The sequence below is a fragment of the Ambystoma mexicanum genome, chromosome 1q, assembly GCF_040938575.1.
Source record: "Ambystoma mexicanum isolate Mex_15411 chromosome 1q, UKY_AmexF1_1, whole genome shotgun sequence".
Lineage (NCBI taxonomy): Eukaryota > Metazoa > Chordata > Amphibia > Caudata > Ambystomatidae > Ambystoma > Ambystoma mexicanum.
The window spans coordinates 1,447,577,874-1,447,595,096 of NC_090922.1; the positions used below are offsets into that span (position 1 = coordinate 1,447,577,874).

At 53.5% G+C, this 17,223-nt stretch overlaps 1 protein-coding gene across 2 annotated transcripts in view; it reads left to right on the forward strand.

Annotated features, from left to right (window-relative positions):
• Positions 1–16,908, forward strand: part of ARMH1 (armadillo like helical domain containing 1) — a 743,351-nt gene extending 726,443 nt beyond the window's left edge. The window contains exon 12 of one of the 2 annotated variants that reach the window (XM_069642333.1): positions 16,675–16,908. In XM_069642333.1, the coding sequence (XP_069498434.1) occupies positions 16,675–16,751 (77 nt within the window). In that variant the 3' untranslated portion in view covers positions 16,752–16,908. Of the gene's footprint in view, positions 1–16,671 lie in introns of both variants that reach the window. The other variant, XM_069642332.1, reaches the window with a different exon arrangement.
• Positions 16,909–17,223: the final 315 nt, after the last annotated feature.

The window sequence follows — 17,223 nt, forward strand, 5'->3', positions numbered from 1 at the left end:
GGGAGTCCAGTACAGGGGAAGTAGCCCAAAAAAATAATACATAGGTCGCCTGGTGGCAACTACAAAGGTAAGTGCAGACAAGTGCTGGGAAGGGGGGGCTGTAGGGATAGAGAGACAGTACTGCAGTGCAGGGGTTGCGAGGGAGGCAGTGCAAGTGGAGAGTGGCTGGGCCAGGGACCGAGGTCGGTGAGAGTGGCCCAGTTGCAGCTCCTGTGCAGTTCCAGTGAAGAATTCTGCAAGGGAGAGGCAGAGAGTAAGCAGAAGCAAAGAGGAAGGTCTTGAGGTGCTTCCAGAACTGGAGATGGTTCTCCTCAAGTTCAAGTCAGGCCGGAAGTCTGTTCCAGGGGGAGGGCCCTGCTGCGGAGAGAATTCTACCCCCAGCTAGTTGCTCCGAGAAGCGGATGACCCGGACATTCAAGGTGTGCATCACACACACCTGCAAAACAGGCCATGGCCATCACTGTCATGTCACTCAAACCCTCCCAAACATCAACATGACATGGCAAGCAATACCCATACACCAACGCAGTAACAATAAGGTACACATTGCCATGTCCTAAATGTACAGTGGCATCGGACACTGCTGCCTGACCCAGAATCAGTTGAAATGACAGACCAACAAAATCTCCCACCCAAAATAAGTAATTTCCAAATGCATTACAACAGTCGTAGACCTAACATCACAATGAATGCCTGTCTACATGCACATTATGCATTGCAAAATCAACACTGCAGCTCATGTGTGCAGTGTCCTACTCCTGCATCACACAGCTCAGCGCACAGCACAGTGAACAGCCATTGTGTGTGATGCACACCCTGAGCATCACATCTAAGTGACAGACCACATCAAACATCAAATTAGGCATGTACTGGATCCATAATCGGTTGCAGAACATGTGCTGCCGGGACACAGTGGGCACCAGAAGGCAAACAGTGTACACGTGGATATGCAAGGGTGGGAGTACATGTAGTGCATCAGAGTGCAAGTGTGTGGTTCTGCAAGGACATGCACTCCACATATGCATGTGCACTCAAGTGACCATCAGTGTTCCCTACACATCACATGTGAACATCCACCATGTGTACACCCCAGCATGTCAAACCACAACTATCCCCTCGCACCTGAAAGGAAAACACAACACATGAACAGGCATTGATCAGCAGAACACAACATGTACATAGGATACCACCATTACTATGTCAGAGTTCCCATCACACTGCAGGGCAAGGCAACTATCAACAACAACCCCCCCCCTCCCTCACAAATGACCATGACCCACTGAACAACTGCACCTGGGTCATGGAGCCTCCAAACCTCAATTCCACCTGGCCACAGGATCACCTTTACCCTTTGTCACCATCTCCCACCTTGTGTGTAAAAAGATGCCTGAACCCTCAGAATCCACACTCATTTCCAAAATCACAAAATCCAAGGAATAAAAACGAACCCGAACACCCTCCAGTAGATGACTTGACGTAGCAGTACCTCACAAAGGCCAAGTACTACCACAATGATGCAACAACCAAGGTAGCACAGGAAAACAATGTCACGACAGGATGTGAGACATGTGTGGTACATGACATAGGATGATGCACCATGAATGGATGTGTACTGTCACAGGTCCCCTGTACAGGCGCAGGAGTGTCACGAAACAACCACCCCCACCATGTCCCGGGTGCCTGCAAGGTCAAACTCACACAGGCCCCTGAGACCCTGGTGGGGAATGAGGTTCAGGGATATGCAGTCGGGACAGGTGTTGACACACTGGATGACTGGAATGAGTGGCAGGAGAGGGGAGGAGGAATGACACATGAAACTAGGGAATGCACGAAAATGTACAACCTGCATGAACACATACACAATCCAAACAAACTTGGACATCATTGTCATTGCCTTCTGTAGTCCAGGCTCAGGAGTGGTACGAACCAACCACCCCCTCTAGGGTTTTGGCACCTGCAAGTTCGGGGCTTACACAGGCATCCGCAACCCCAGTGGGGAAAGAGGGTCAGGGAACGTTGCTTGGATAGGCACGGGAAGCAGGAACACCGGGTAGAGGGTACAGGTTTCAAAATTGCATAGGATCACGGGTGATTAGGGAGAAAAAACATACCAAATTGAACCACACATACATCCATGCATCAGTACACTCCCCAGCAAGCCTATGCAGAGCAGTTCGTAAGAAAAACAACAAGACACTTAGCTCTGGTTTTGAGTGCTGGCCTCCTGCCTGCGCACTCTCAGGTCCGGTTACAGGAGCACTGCAATGCTGCAAAGAGAGCCACAGTCAACAACCTGTACGTGCCAATTACACAAAAACACAACACCAAACATGCCCCATAGCAACAAACTACTCTACAAACAGACAATCTGTGCTTGATGCTTCATACCCATATATAACATCACCCCTGTGACGGGTCATACACAGTCAATGCAGTAAGTCAGCCGCTGGTGGGTGCATGGCAAATGGAACACCAATGTGTCACAATTCACACAACATGCAATGTTCCCTGGGTAAGCAGACAGACCCATATAGCAAGCCATGACTACAGAGCAAGTTGCGTACCATCATGACCGAAACAAAGTTGGCAGTGCATTTATCATGAAGTATGTGGAAAAGACATGCACTGCACCCGAGTATGTCCCTTGCTGTATGTCCCTGTGAGCTGCCCCTTTCCATGTCTCGGAAGGCTACATGGTTGATACAAGTGCCTCAATGGACCTTGGTGTACCGGAGGTTATGTGCCACTGCCCCTTCATGTGTCCCAGACAACCCTACTATCAACAGCCATCAGTCCACAAACACATCTGAGCTGCATTGTGTGCTTCAACACCAATATTTGTCTAAGCTCACCCTCAGTGCTGTGACTAAGCCTGCATGTGCAACTCGCCTGGTGCAAGCTTTGCTGTGCCGTGGCCCCCCTGTGATGCTCACCTTGCCTGGAGTTCCTTGGAACATGTCAGCAGTTCTAGGATGTGGGTCTGCAATCACTGTGCCTCTGCCTGTGCACACATGTGCATGTGGGCACCAACAAACGGGTCCAGAATTCCGTCGTCCAATGGGCCATGTCTGCTGGCAAAGGTGCTCTGGAGGCTCATCCCCCTGCAGAAAGGGCATGAAACACATGATTAATGCTTCAAAGTCATCTGTGTGTGTCTCATCAGGCATCTCATTACTTGACCATGTCAGAGAGTCACATCACAAATCACACCATCAGTCCGTCTTTCACCTCCAAAGTGTGGAACACTATCTACAGCATGAATTGCAACAAGCACGTGTACAGGAAAGATATGAAACATACTACACAATGCATAGCAATCAATGTCCACATTAATCATGACACACCCCATCTAGCAAAAGCTGAACAGTGGACAATGACACCTAAATCATCCCCACTAGGGGTGTCAACACAAGTCACACAGCACCAGACATGCCACAGATATGACAGTCCAAAGCCCTTGTGTAATATTCTGTAACACCGAACCATCCTTGCGAGCCCATGGATGAGGGAGGCAGGAGTGGCATATGTGAGTCAAGGACCCCAAGCAGCAAACACATACACAAGACAACCATGAAGGGCCCAGCTGGAACAGGCAGTGGATGCCTTCAAAAGCCACAAAGCACCGCACCGTCACATGAAAGCACAAAAGACGAGCAATTTTAAACTAACTCAACTATTAACTAATTACACTAACTATGGAAAACCTACATTACCTATTTAAACTAACTATCAAACAGAAACTTAACTAACTAAACTAAAAGAAAAATCAAAAATGGCCACATACGACCCGGTGGGGAGGGGAGGCACCCAGGAGGGGGGAGGTACAGGGTGCTGCTCAACATCCACATGCGATGATGCTGAGCCAAAAAAAAAATCCTCCATGGTCTCAACGCCTGCACAGCACGACCTATGTGGGAAATAGATGGTCGTCCGAGTCTGGCTCATCCTGGAAAGTACGACGTGGCACAGTAGCCTGGCCACGCCTAGCCGCAGTTTGCCCCTCGTCGGCAGCAAGTCTGCCGGACGGGTGAGCTTGGTTCTGTGTGGCGATGTGATGTAGGTCTGCATGCAGAACCTCACGTGATACACATGCTTCCTCTTGCAAGGTAGCACGTGTAACACAGAGTTCCTCCTGCAAGGCCTGGCTGGACAACCGCTGCACCTCCCGGCAAGCCTTTAGCTCAGCCGAGATGGTACGCTCAAGCTGTGCAAACCTCTCCTCTGCCTGCTGCCTCTGGGACATCATAAGGACACCCAGAGTGGATCTGAGCGAAGCATACTCCTCCCTCAGGGCATCCATGTGCGCCTCTGCGTGAGCAGCAATTGCTTGACGCAGAGACGACATTTCAGCCTGGCGTGCCCTGTCTGAGGCCGCCATGCCCAGCCTGAGCGAGCGGGCCATGGACCGTGCCGCCTGCTGCTGGAGAAGCACCTGCCTAGCAGGGGGAGCACAGATCGGGCCACATGCTCCATGCTCTCAGCGATGTTCTCCATTGCTGCCCCCTGCCGTTCGGAATTGGCAGTCATGTCTTGCTCCCACTCAGTATACAGCGGTTGCGCGCGGCGACCGCGTTGCCGGGCTTGACCCCTGCGGGACCCAAGGACCGGGGGTCCTCGCTGTGTTGGCACCGCCTGCGGCTGCACAACTACATGCCCCCGTCGACGTGATGTCCCAGGCACATCAGTGACTGGTGTGGAGGGTGACCCTGCGTCCCGATCCACCACGGGCGGAGTAACCAAGACTGTCTGATCCCTCAGTGCAGGTGTCGCAGACAGAGGAGTGTCCACATCAGAATCACTCACCCCTGACACATGGACTTGATGCTCATCCAACTCAACATGGACGTCAGAGTCGTCATCAAGGCTGGACTCATAGGCAGCCAGAGACAAGATGGACTGCAGCACTTGGGGGTTTTCGTGGCCTACCACCCCACGACCCCCACTAGTGCCGGGTTGATGTGGTGTTACCAACCCTGTGTCTGGCATGACAACACCATCCTCCGCCTCCATTGCGTCATCACCTGAAAAATAGAGAGAAAAAGGTCAATACACATGTCAGAACCACACGACACACACACACACACCGACAGCAAAGGCATCCGGCAGACATGTGACACACAACATATGACCTGGCATGCATGCTGGGTCTACTTTGAATAGCTTCTGTGATCAGACCCGTTGAAAGGTGGCAGTTTCCATGGAAGTGGGACTATGCAGTGCAGAAAATGTGTACGCCATGTACAAGCACTACATGGTGTGTGCCAGGAAATGTGAAGGCAGTGCAATGTCAAATTCAGACATCACGTGCATTGTGCATTCAATGTGTACCATGTCTAGAAGCCAAGCACCCCTCCACCCCAGTACCAAAGCAGGGATGCCTAGCATGGTATCAAAAGGCTGACCATACACCTGTGTATTGACAGGCAGTGTTGACTGGCATCAACAGCTTAATGTGATTCAAATTACAAATTACAACACTGCAAATGATGCTGGGACAGTGGGCAGGACACATGATGAAAACTCCGGAGGCCGCCCACGTGTGAAGAAGACACAAGAGTTGGACAGAGTCATTGGCCATTGAACAGGCTGAGGCCTGTGAGCCACACAGATTGTCAGGGCCTAAACATGTGTGCAACGCAGGACTGAGCCACAGTTGACATGGGGAGGCCGATGAGATGGCAGGCAATGTATGTAACCAAGGACTCATATTACAGTGATTATCCAGTCAAGGACACATAGGGGCATGCGTGCAATGCACATGAAGCATGAATGGGCACTCATGTCCCTGCGGGACATCTGACCCATGCACAGTACAAGTGAGATACCCTGCATCGAGTACTAAGGCTGTACCACACCGCATATGTCTGGCAGTTTCTACGCTGGAAGTTAGCATCTACACAGGACACATGAACAAGAAACTACACATTGGCAAGATTGAAGCAGACCAGTGCAAAGGTGGAACTGGAGTGCAGAGTGGCGGAGGAGGGGCAAGGGAGCATGCCCACATGGAGTCCCGCATGCAGGCAGAGGAGACATGCATGACGGTAGCATTGCATTACTTACACATCAGAACCATGTACACGTCACATGTAGCAGCAATCATGCACAACACATCCCACAAGTGAAACACACACGTCCTCAACAAACACGCATCAACACTCACCGGACTGGGCATCAAAGTCCAGCATCTCTCCCACTCCTTTGACCAATTCAGGTGGTATGAACTCTGCAACGAGAGCCTCATGCGGAGTGAGTTCTTCCTCCTCTGGTGCAGGCCCACCGCCAGTCACCAGAGTCAAGTTGTAATTTGAGGCACGCTTGGCCTTAGTGCTGCGCTTGATGTCATTCCAACGCTTTTTGCACTCCTGCGCCGTGCACACCTCATGGCCGAATGAACTGACATGTTCCGCAACATGCTTCCAGTGGGTGTCACGTTGGGCAGCCGTAGTCTGACTATTGGCAACCACTAGCATGTCACGGCTGTGGCCCCGCACGTAGTCCACGAGGAAGTCCAGTTCCTGCTTACAGAAAGGCTTCTTCCTCGATGTGCAGGAGGTCGTGGCTGTGTGTGGGGTCCCAGCCTGTGCTGCAGGTGCAACCTTCCTTCTCTTGGACTGTGGCGCAGACCCTGGCTGGCTAATGCCACCCTGACCAGTATGGCCAGTGGGTTCGGTGGATTGAGCCAAGGGAGTGGCAGGTGGAGGGATGACCAAAGGCCTGACTTGTGTCAGTGGCAGCTGGGTGCCCACTAATGGACCCTGCGCAGCAACATCAGCTGTGGCAGGGTCATTGACCGCAACGGTCCTGGTTGGCAGACTCACAACCGGGGTGCTGTTGGGTGCATCTGCCCCTGCACTTGCCAACACCCGGCTGTTCGGGGCAGCAGATGACATGACTGCCCCAGGGACACGTGTCTTGGTCTGAGCAGCCCGGCCTGCCCCTATGGTTTCCCCTCTGGCCTGTTGGAGATCTACCAAGGGCTCTTCAAGTGCCAACGCAGCCTGCGCTGGCAGACCCTGAGCCTGGGTGGCGGTGTCCACAGCTGCACCTGCAGCTACCACTACCCTTGGGCCCGTGGCAGTCGATGGAACGGACTGCCGGGTCATATGGGTGCCAGTGCCAGATGCAGGAGCTGCATCCCCCGGAACCACAGGGGGTGGTGGCATGGCTGCACCGACACATGGCACAACATTGTGCTCAAGTGGCGCACCCCTGCCTCTTCCCCCTCTGTGGCTGCCCTGGACACCCTGGAGTCCCCCTACTCCCTGGTCACCACGGCCACGTCCCCGACCACGCTCGCCACGAGGAGTACGCCCAGCTGAGGCGCCCCTCACCTTTGGTGGCCTCCCAACCATGGCACAGATGTAGTAGTGCTGGCACAGATGGAGTGGTGCCAATGGGAGGTGTACACCACAATTGACCTGGGCAATTGGGGTGAAGGGGGTGGGAAGCAAGATGTTAACAGCCCCCCTGCACCTGCAAGGCTGTATGTGACCCCGGTGATGGGTCACCCAACGCTCAGGCACCCCAAAACTGCAGCAAAACCGTGCACGCAACCCTGCAGCCTACGTGCGTGGATTCAACCTCCCGCAGTACGCGGTGGCACCCAGTAACACGAATAACGCGTACGCGTGGGACACGCAGGCTACTATGACATCGAAAATGGGTGCGATACACAGGGGCACCCGCAGTGGGAAAAAGAGCGTGTGCGACTCACCACCTGACTAGCGCGATGCAGAAAAACATGCGTAGCCAATACCCCCGCCAAAAGAAGAGATACGTCCTTGATAGCTGTGAAGTTGTGATGGCGCGCGAAACAACAGGAAGCAGCAACACACGTCGGTCTCCACGAAAGGCACGTGCAGCGAACTGCTGGGCCCGCTCACCTTTAACCCGTGCTGAGGGAAACGCACGCGCGTCACGTCACTTACACGCATGGGCCCTTTCCTCGTATTACACGCGGACGTGCAGTTTATCACGCGCGCTTACGTGCATGGGCCCTTTCCTCGTATTGCACGCGGACGTGCAGTTTTCCACGTGCGCTTACGCGCATGGGCCCTTTCCTCGTATTACACGTGGACGTGCAGTTTTTCACGCGCGCTGAAATGCTCATGCACGTCTGTACGCGTCACGTCACAGGGGCGCTTGCGCTTGAGGGGCCTTCTGTCCAATGAAAATGCGTATGCGTGCAGACGCGCTTACGCGCTAAGGGCCTTTCCTCGAATTACACGCTGACGTGCAGATTTTTCACGTGCCAAATCACTCCGTATCAAGCTGGCCACACGTAAGCACACGGAAGACCACGCTCCTGCCCAGAAGGCCGAACTACTGCCCCCCAGAGCCCTGAGCACGCTCCCACCTGCCATCTGCTGCTGCCTGACTGCCTGCTGCCCACGTGCCCTGCCATTTGCTGCCTGCACATCAGCCAGGGGTGCTGTTGCTGTGACCACCCCTGCTGGAACCGAAGACTCCCGACTGGGATTCCATCGCTCCACAGCCCAGCCCCAGGACCCAGTTGCCCACCCACTCCTGCCTCTGGGGTTGTCATGTCGGGGCAAACACCATCTGAGACCACTGACAACCCCCGGGCAGAGGGGCACCAGCTTCAGTGCCACCGAAGTTGGTGTCCTGGTGGAGCAAGTCCTGGGGCAGTATGATGCCCTCTTCGGAAGTTCCCGCGCCGACAAGGAAGGACGGATTCGGATCTGGACTGACATTGTGACTGCCATCAACGCGGAGGGGGTGGCAGTCCGCGACTTACAACATGTCAAGAAGCGCTGGGAGGACTTCAGGTCCAGGACCCTGAACAAGGCCCGGCGCCTCTTGAAGGCAGCGGATGCCAAGGGGCGCCGGGGCCACTTGTCGGAAGAACAGATGAGGGTCCTGGAACGCATATCCCCAGCGCTCCACGTCCAGGTCCTTGAGAGGCAGACCCGTCTGGAGTCGAGCGGTGAGTGTACATGCATCCTGATTGTGAGCAGTGCGTGTGGTGATTATTCAGTAGTGTGCATGTTGCACATCTGTTTGTATGGGGTCGAGTATGGGTGGGGGTGTACAGGGCTGTGGGGCTAACACATGCGAGGGCTGGAATGTGTGAGACATGGATGGTGCTTGTGTGTGTAGGCTTGCATGCCAAATGCAGTTGTGTGGGCACACATGTTTGGATGAATGTGTATGTAAGTAGACATGTCCGTGATGTCACGCATGTATGTTGTTTTTGGCTGCATGTATCAGCACTGTGTACATGTGCATGTGTGTGTATTTGACAAGGGTGCAACAGTGATGCAACATGGATGCATGTGACAGCGGTATGTGGAAGCCTGATTGGCAGATGTGACATGGATGCCCGTCTGAACACTGCGACACTTGGCAGAGGTTTACACATGCATGCAAGTGTGGTGGTGTGTGTACATGTGTGGTGCACTTCCTGTGTTGCATGTGATGTCTGGCTCACCTTTGGCTGCTCATGCTGTTGTATGTATATGGATGGTGGTGGCAGTTGCGATATGGCTTTGGTATGGCTCATGTGTGCGAGTTGTAATGACATGTGTGTTGGGGATTGTGATGACATGTCTGAGGTTTGCCAATGCCACTCATGTACAACTGTCATGTGTGTATGTGTCCATTGTACAGTGCCCTGATGCCTGTGTTTTGTTTCTCCCTGTCTGCAGCATCAACTGATGAAGAGGGCGGAGAAGGTGCTGTGGAGCACAGCGGCGGGGATCCCACCGCCAGCCGGAGACGCAAGGCCCGGCTCCCCTCCCATGTTGTGATCTCGTCAGGGAGTGAGGAGTCCGGTGCCGCGTCCCAGGCCACAGCTGCCGGGGGGAGGTCCAAGAGGCGGAGGTTGGAGTTGGACTCCTCGGCAGCAGAAGGGGCAGCTGGGACCCCACAGGGCCCAACAGGGGAAGATGGCACGGAGTCATCCAGGTTGGTGGGGGGTTTGGTGGAGGAGGAGGCCGTGCAAGCACCAGAGACGGGGTCTGGGGGTGGGGATCCCACTGGTGCTAGTGGTGCAGTGCAGGACCACGGACAGGAGGCAGCACAGGCCGCCGCGGAGGTGCCTGTGTGCAATCCTGTCCCTGATCCTGTCCCTGCATCATCTTGCACCAGCAGGGATGCCTACGTCCAGACCCTTTTTCACGCAGGGGATGAGCTCACGTCAACTGGCCTTCCTCTGCCTGCGGACGTGGCTATCCAGGTCCGGGTTGAGCCTGTCCTAGCTGGTGTGGCGTTGCGTCAACAGGCCATGCGAGGTGACCTGCAGTCTTTTCATGAGAAGACTGCACGTCATCTCGAATGGCTCGTAGACCACGTCAGCCTGCTGGGACAGGTCACCCAGGCCGGATTCCTCCGTCTGATGGGGCTTCTACGACCCCCTCCTCAACTGGACCCCCTACGCGCCAGTCGTCCTCTGTGCCATCTTCCCACCCATCAGTCACCTGGGTGCCCTGTGGAGCTGCCTCTGACGGTGCGGCCAGGCTGGTGGAGGAGGCATCCCTGCCACAGTCGGGAGTCGGACGTCCAGCAGGGGTGGCTACATCTACGACTGCACCCCAGCCAGCGGAGGATGTGCAGGCAGCAGGAGGCAGTGCACGGGCAGAGGCACAGCAGCAGCAGCATCGTGGTGGGAGCCATGAAGGCTCGGGGCCTTCAACATCGGAGGGGCAGGCATCGGCCTGAGGGCAGGAGGACCCAGGACAGAGAGTGTCTTCCGTGTGGCAGCGGTTGGGCCACGCCATAGATGCGGAGCGGCAGCGGGCGGAAGAGGCACGGCTCACAATGGTCAAGGCGGAGAACTCCATGCGGAGGGCCCTGAGGCGGGCCGAGTGCCTCGAGGCAATCCGCAGGGGTTTGGAGGTGGAGACATCGACGGCCCTGCGGACGCTCGGGGCCATGGAGGAGGACCGCCTCCGGGACATTGAGGAGGAGTTCGATGATGCCCTGGCCCGGGACATCCACAAGTGAGCCGTGAAACTAGCCCGCTGCCCTTGTACATAGTTATGTAGGTAGTGTTAGGGTTCATTTTTGTTTTGATTTTATTTGGACCTTTCGGACATTGGCCACATATTTGTATATAGTTTATTTTATTAGTTAGTGTAGTTAGATAGGTTTCCTTTCTTTTGTTGGGATAATGGACCCTGGCTTGTTCCCATGTACATAGTTCACTGTTGGATTGTATTTTTTTTTTCACTTTTTAACCATGGAGCAATGGCTTTCTTTTTTATTTCCCATTGGATTTTGTTTTGTGGACATTGACTTTGGACAACATTACTTTGGAATTTTATTTTTGGTTTTGCTTTTTTTCACGGACATGCTTCTTTTAATTTTTGTACATTCACATTTCTGTTTCTTCATTTTTTATTCTATTTATGTTATCTTTAATACATATATTTTTTTGGTGAACTTCAATGTGTGGTATCTCATTGGTTTCATGCATTTCATGATATGTGTTTTGAGATTCACTGACACCCATTGGGTGTATGTGAGCGAAATGTGTTTGTTTCGGAACTTGCAATTGGTGTTCTGTGATGTAATTGCAAATTATGAGTGGGTGGATGCAATACTCGGGTGGGTGTTTTGCATTTGGAGGCTGACCATAGGGACCAGGGATCTAAATTGTGATGACATGTTGGCTGGGGAACATGAGTTGCACATGGGTGGGGGCCTGCTGGCAGGTGCCCCACAGTGCTGGGGGGTGGGGGTGGTGGGGAACATGAGTTGGACATGGGTGGGGGCCTGCTGGCAGGTGCCCCACAGTGCTGGGGGGTGGGGGTGCTGGGGAACATGAGTTGGACATGGGTGAGGGCCTGCTGGCAGGTGCCCCTTAGTGCTGGGGGGTGGGGGTGGTGGGGAACATGAGTTGGACATGGGTGGGGGCCTGCTGGCAGGTGCCCCACAGTGCTGGGGGGTGGGGGTGGTGGGGAACATGAGTTGGACATGGTTGGGGGCCTGCTGGCAGGTGCCCCACAGTGGTGGGGGTGGTGGGGAACATGAGTTGGACATTGGTGGGGGCCTGCTGGCAGGTGCCCCTGCACTGGTGGGGGGGTGGGGGTGGTGGGAGACATGGGTGGGGGCCTGGTGGAGGCTGCCCCTGCACTGCTGGGGGGTGGGGGTGGTGGGAGACATGGGTGGGGGCCTGGTGGTGGGTGCCCCTGGTGGCTGGGGGTTGGGGGTGCTGGGAGACATGGGTGGGGGCCTGGTGGAGGCTGCCCCTGGTGACTGGGGGGGGGGTGGTGGGAGACATGAGTGGGGGCCTGGTGGAGGCTGCCCCTGCACTGCTGGGGGGGTGGGGGTGGTGGCAGACATGGGTGGGGGCCTGGTGGAGGCTGCCCCTGGTGGCTGGGGAGTGGGGGTGCTGGGAGACATGGGTGGGGGCCTGCTGGCAGGTGCCCCACAGTGCTGGGGGGTGGGGATGGTGGGGAACATGAGTTGGACATGGGTGGGGGCCTGCTGGCAGGTGCCCCACAGTGCTGGGGGGTGGGGGTGGTGGAAGACATGAGTTGGACATGGGTGGGGGCCTGGTGGAGGCTGCCCCTGCACTGCTGGGGGGTGGGGGTGCTGGGAGACATGGGTGGGGGCCTGGTGGTGGGTGCCCCGCAGTGCTGGTGGGTGGGGGTGGTGGGGAACATGAGTTGGGCATGGGTGGGGGCCTGCTGGCAGGTGCCCCACAGTGCTTGCGGGTGGGGGTGGTGGGAGACATGAGTTGGACATGGGTGGGGGCCTGGTGGAGGCTGCCCTTACACTGCTGGGGGGTGGGGGTGCTGGGAGACATGGGTGGGGGCCTGGTGGTGGGTGCCCCTGGTGGCTGGGGGGTGGGGGTGCTGGGAGACATGCGTGGGGGCCTGGTGGTGGCTGCCCCTGGTGGCTGGGGGGTGGGGGTGGTGGGAGACATGGGTGGGGGCCTGGTGGAGGCTGCCCCTGGTGGCCGGGGGGTGGGGGTACTGGGAGACATGGGTGGGGGCCTGGTGGAGGCTGCCCCTGCACTGCTGGGGGGTGGGGGTGCTGGGAGACATGGGTGGGGGCCTGGTGGTGGGTGCCCCACAGTGCTGGTGGGTGGGGGTGGTGGGGAACATGAGTTGGAAATGGGTGGGGGCCTGCTGGCAGGTACCCCACAGTGCTGGGGGGTGGGGGTGGTGGGAGACATGAGTTGGACATGGGTGGGGGCCTGATGGAGGCTGCCCCTGCACTGCTGGGGGGTGGGGGTGCTGGGAGACATGGGTGGGGGCCTGGTGGTGGGTACCCCTGGTGCTGGTGGGGTGGGGGTGCTGGGAGACATGGGTGGGGGCCTGGTGGTGGGTGCCCCTGCACTGCTGGTGGGTGGGGGTAGTGGGAGACATGGGTGGGGGCCTGGTGGAGGGTACCCTGGTGACTGGGGGTGCAGGGGGACATGCGTTGGTGGGCAGTAGTGCAAGTTGACATGTGGGTTGGCTGGGGGTCATGGCCATGGTGGATGGTGTGCCTGCAGGACATGTTTAGGGTAGGCCCCTGTGGTGTGAGCCACCTGCAGGGGCAGTGAAGGGTGTAGAGGGAACACCTGGGAGGACCCACACGTGCAATTCACGTGTGGTGCTCCCCGCGCACCCCTGTAATACACGTACCCTGATGGAATCGCGTGTGGAACTTCCCGCGCACCCCTGAAATGCGCATACCCTGCTCGCACGGGCCCAATCGCGTGTGGAACTTCCCGTGCACCCCTGGAATACACGTACCCTGATGGAATCGCGTGTGGAACTTCCCGTGCACCCCTGGAATACACGTACCCTGCTGATTTCGCGTGTGAAACTTCCCCCGCACCACGAAATACACGTACCCTGATGAGATCGCGTGTGGAACTTCCCGCGCACCCCTGAAATACACGTGCCCTGCTGATGTCGCGTGTGAAACTTCCCCCGCACCCCAAAATACACGTACCATGATGAAATCGCGTGTGGAATTTCCCGCGCACCCCTGAAATACACGTACCCTGCTGAAATCGCGTGTGGCACTTCCCGCGCACCCCTGAGATACGCGTACCCCCAATCGCATGTGGAAATTCCCGCGCACCCCTGAAATACACGTACCCTGCTGAAATCGCGTGTGGCACTTCCCGCGCACCCCAGAGATACGCGTACCCTGCTCGCACGGGCCCAATCGCGTGTGGAAATTCCCGCGCACCCCTGAAATACACGTACCCTGCTGAAATCGCGTGTGGCACTTCCCGCGCACCCCTGAGATACGCGTACCCTGCGGAAATCGCGTGTGGAACTTCCCGCGCACCCCTGAAATACGCGTACCCTGCTCGCACGGGGCCAATCGCGTGAGGTACTTCCCGCACACCCCAGTGATACACGTAGCCCGCTTGCTGTGCTGGTACAGGGTTAGCGCAGCCCTTTGCGCTGGATTGGGTACATTGATGGCTTTTCCCTGCGTGAGAGGCGTTCTTGGGGGCGTAACTGGCGCTGCTGCAGGGTCGCTGCGCCACTGTGCGCCATGGCTGGTTTTGGTGGCTGGAATCCATGAGTACGCTGTGCGCAGAAATGGATTTTAGCGCACGCGGCTGGCGCAGGGATTCGCACGCGCACACTGTGTGCCAGCCGCGTGCGCCACTTGTGCGCTGAATTCTATGAATTACCCCCTTAATGTCATGCATACCAATTGTATTTTAAATATAAGGAATCCGTTGGAGAGAAAGAAATGGTGTCGTTTCTGTAAGGTGTGTGAAACAGGCGAGACTCTAGAACATATTATGCTGAAATGTCCTGATTTGGTCAAACAAAGAACTGAATATTTTGCAGACTTATTTGACAATAGTTTTAGCAATGATCCTAATTATATATGGTATAGAATTAGAAATGGATGTTCACTGACGTTGTTTATTCGTGTAATTTCCTTTTATAAAACAGTATGTGATTTAAGTTAGACATTCTCTGTTTTTGGATATCTGTTTCATTGTCTATATGCTGTGATTGTGTGAAATTTTAATGGTTCATTTTTCTTTTTGTGTTTTAATCTTTCCATTTTGTGTATATTTTGTAAAGGTTTATGACAAACCATGAACAAATAAACAAACAAAAAAACATTTCAAAACCCAGCTGAGATTACATTAAAAATCTGTGGAACCACACACTACTTTCCACCAACACTGACCCCATGACAAAATATTTTCCAGCAGTCTAGGGGCATGTATACAGGCCATACCTTTAAACTAATTTCCAAATACCTCTTTCCTTTCAGGGGTTTTCAGAGAAGCAGGAGGGCATGCATTCTGCTGTGACTGTAGAGAATTGGGAGTTGAGCGGATTGGCTTTATGCTCCCAGTCTTTATCATGTGTAGGATGTTGTATGGGGGCCTTCCAACCAATGCAACCCAAGTAGTTTTGTTTGCCCTATTAGAGAGACCTGGGCGTACAGGAAGAGTGGTCTCCTTTCTGCCAATCGTTTTTATAAATATATGCAAACAGACCCTGGTGCTGAAGCATTGATGTAGAAGTGATATGCTATAACAGGTATCGAGTAAATATTTCAAAAAGCATATTTTCGAAATGCCATTTTCTCGAAAACAAAATGCAGAAATGTATTTTTTCGAATGGTTATTTTTTTTATTTTATGTTTTATTTTTGTTTGGTTACAAAAAAAAAGTATCAATAAAAAAACAGGGGGCTGGGGGGAAACCCCCCATTTCAAATATAACATTTTAAAACACCATTCGAAATAAAAGATTTCGGCAAAATTGGTGTCGAGAAAATGGCATTCGAAAATATGGCATTCGAAAAAAGTCACTATAAACAGCTATAACATTGTCCTCTATGTAGGTGATATATTAAACTATTAATTATTAATTAAAGCTGGACAATGTGGTGCCTGCAAACCTGAAAACAAGCCGTGGGAAAGTCAACCGTTTGGTCCTTTGTGTGAGCCTGGGATACTAGATGGCCATCGGACAGCAACAGCTGGAAAATGGTGTTAGTACCTAGGCATATGAAAGCAGTGCCTGGCAAGTCCCTAATACTTATACACAACCGAAAACTGTTGGCTTCCCCAATGCTTGTTTTTAACAGGACCTCGGTGTAAGGAATATATGAAAGGTCGCACATATTGCGTATAAATAAAATGGTGAAGACACACTGAGATATTTTTGTGACACCAGGAGTGTATTTACAAATTCAATTAAGCCATTACTCACAGAAGACTGCTTAGAAATAACATTGGCAGGCTCTATAGAACACACCATTTGATTTTACTGCTTGATAGAGCTAACTAGCTCAAGGAGATAGCGGGAGGGTGGGTTTTGGGCGAGGAGGGACAAGTAATGGGTGGAAATGACCATGAGTGGGTTAATAGCCAAACAACACCTACAAACATTGTGTTCCTCCTTACATCCCATTTCCTTCTTATCTGTACTCCGATGCAATTCTTATGGTGTATAGATGTCACTTAAACAAACACTAAATATGGCACCACATTGATCCTCTATATATTGCTTAGATTATGCACCGTTCTTAGGAATTCTTACAAATTCTCAGAAATAGAGGCACATTTAATAGGTGCTTTGCTGCTTTTGTCTTCTTTGAATGATATAATGGCTGGCCCTGTTCTGGATGCGGTTTTTGTCCTAAAGCAAGATGTGCTCAAGTGTATCACAAAATGACGTACGGATTTACACACAGTCGAACTGTTTTCTTTCTCCAGCAGATGAGGACGAGTCAGTTCTGGAGACGGCAACAACAGAGATCAACCTGGCCGACACAGATTCATTCAGTGAATCATAAATCAACAATGATCCAGGAATGCAGTAGTTTACAGTGGAGGTTTGGTGCTGTGCAGTTATTGAGCACTCAGGATGTCCGTGCTCTCAGTTGATCGACAGAAGCAAGAGGAATGTGCTTCTATGTAATGATTAATGCACTAGTAAATAAAAGAGCTTTCAAAAAAGAACACCGTTACGTACAGCCTTAATTATCAATGGATAGTTCAGAAATATTGGAAACATAGTTCATCTTTTATAATGCACTTAATTCTAGAAACCAGTCGGCCAGGATCGAACCCAGTTGCTTTGCGTTGTCTTGCTGCCCCTGAGCTATCCTCCTGACTTGCATTCTCATACCTGAAATGGCAGTTTGTTCTCATAGGGCGAGCTCCACGTGTACAGTATTGAGAAAAGTGCTGCACCTCAAGGCTGTTTCATCACATACTCTAAAAGCATGGCCAGGGTGTAACGTTGCATGATAAAGCTGTGCACAC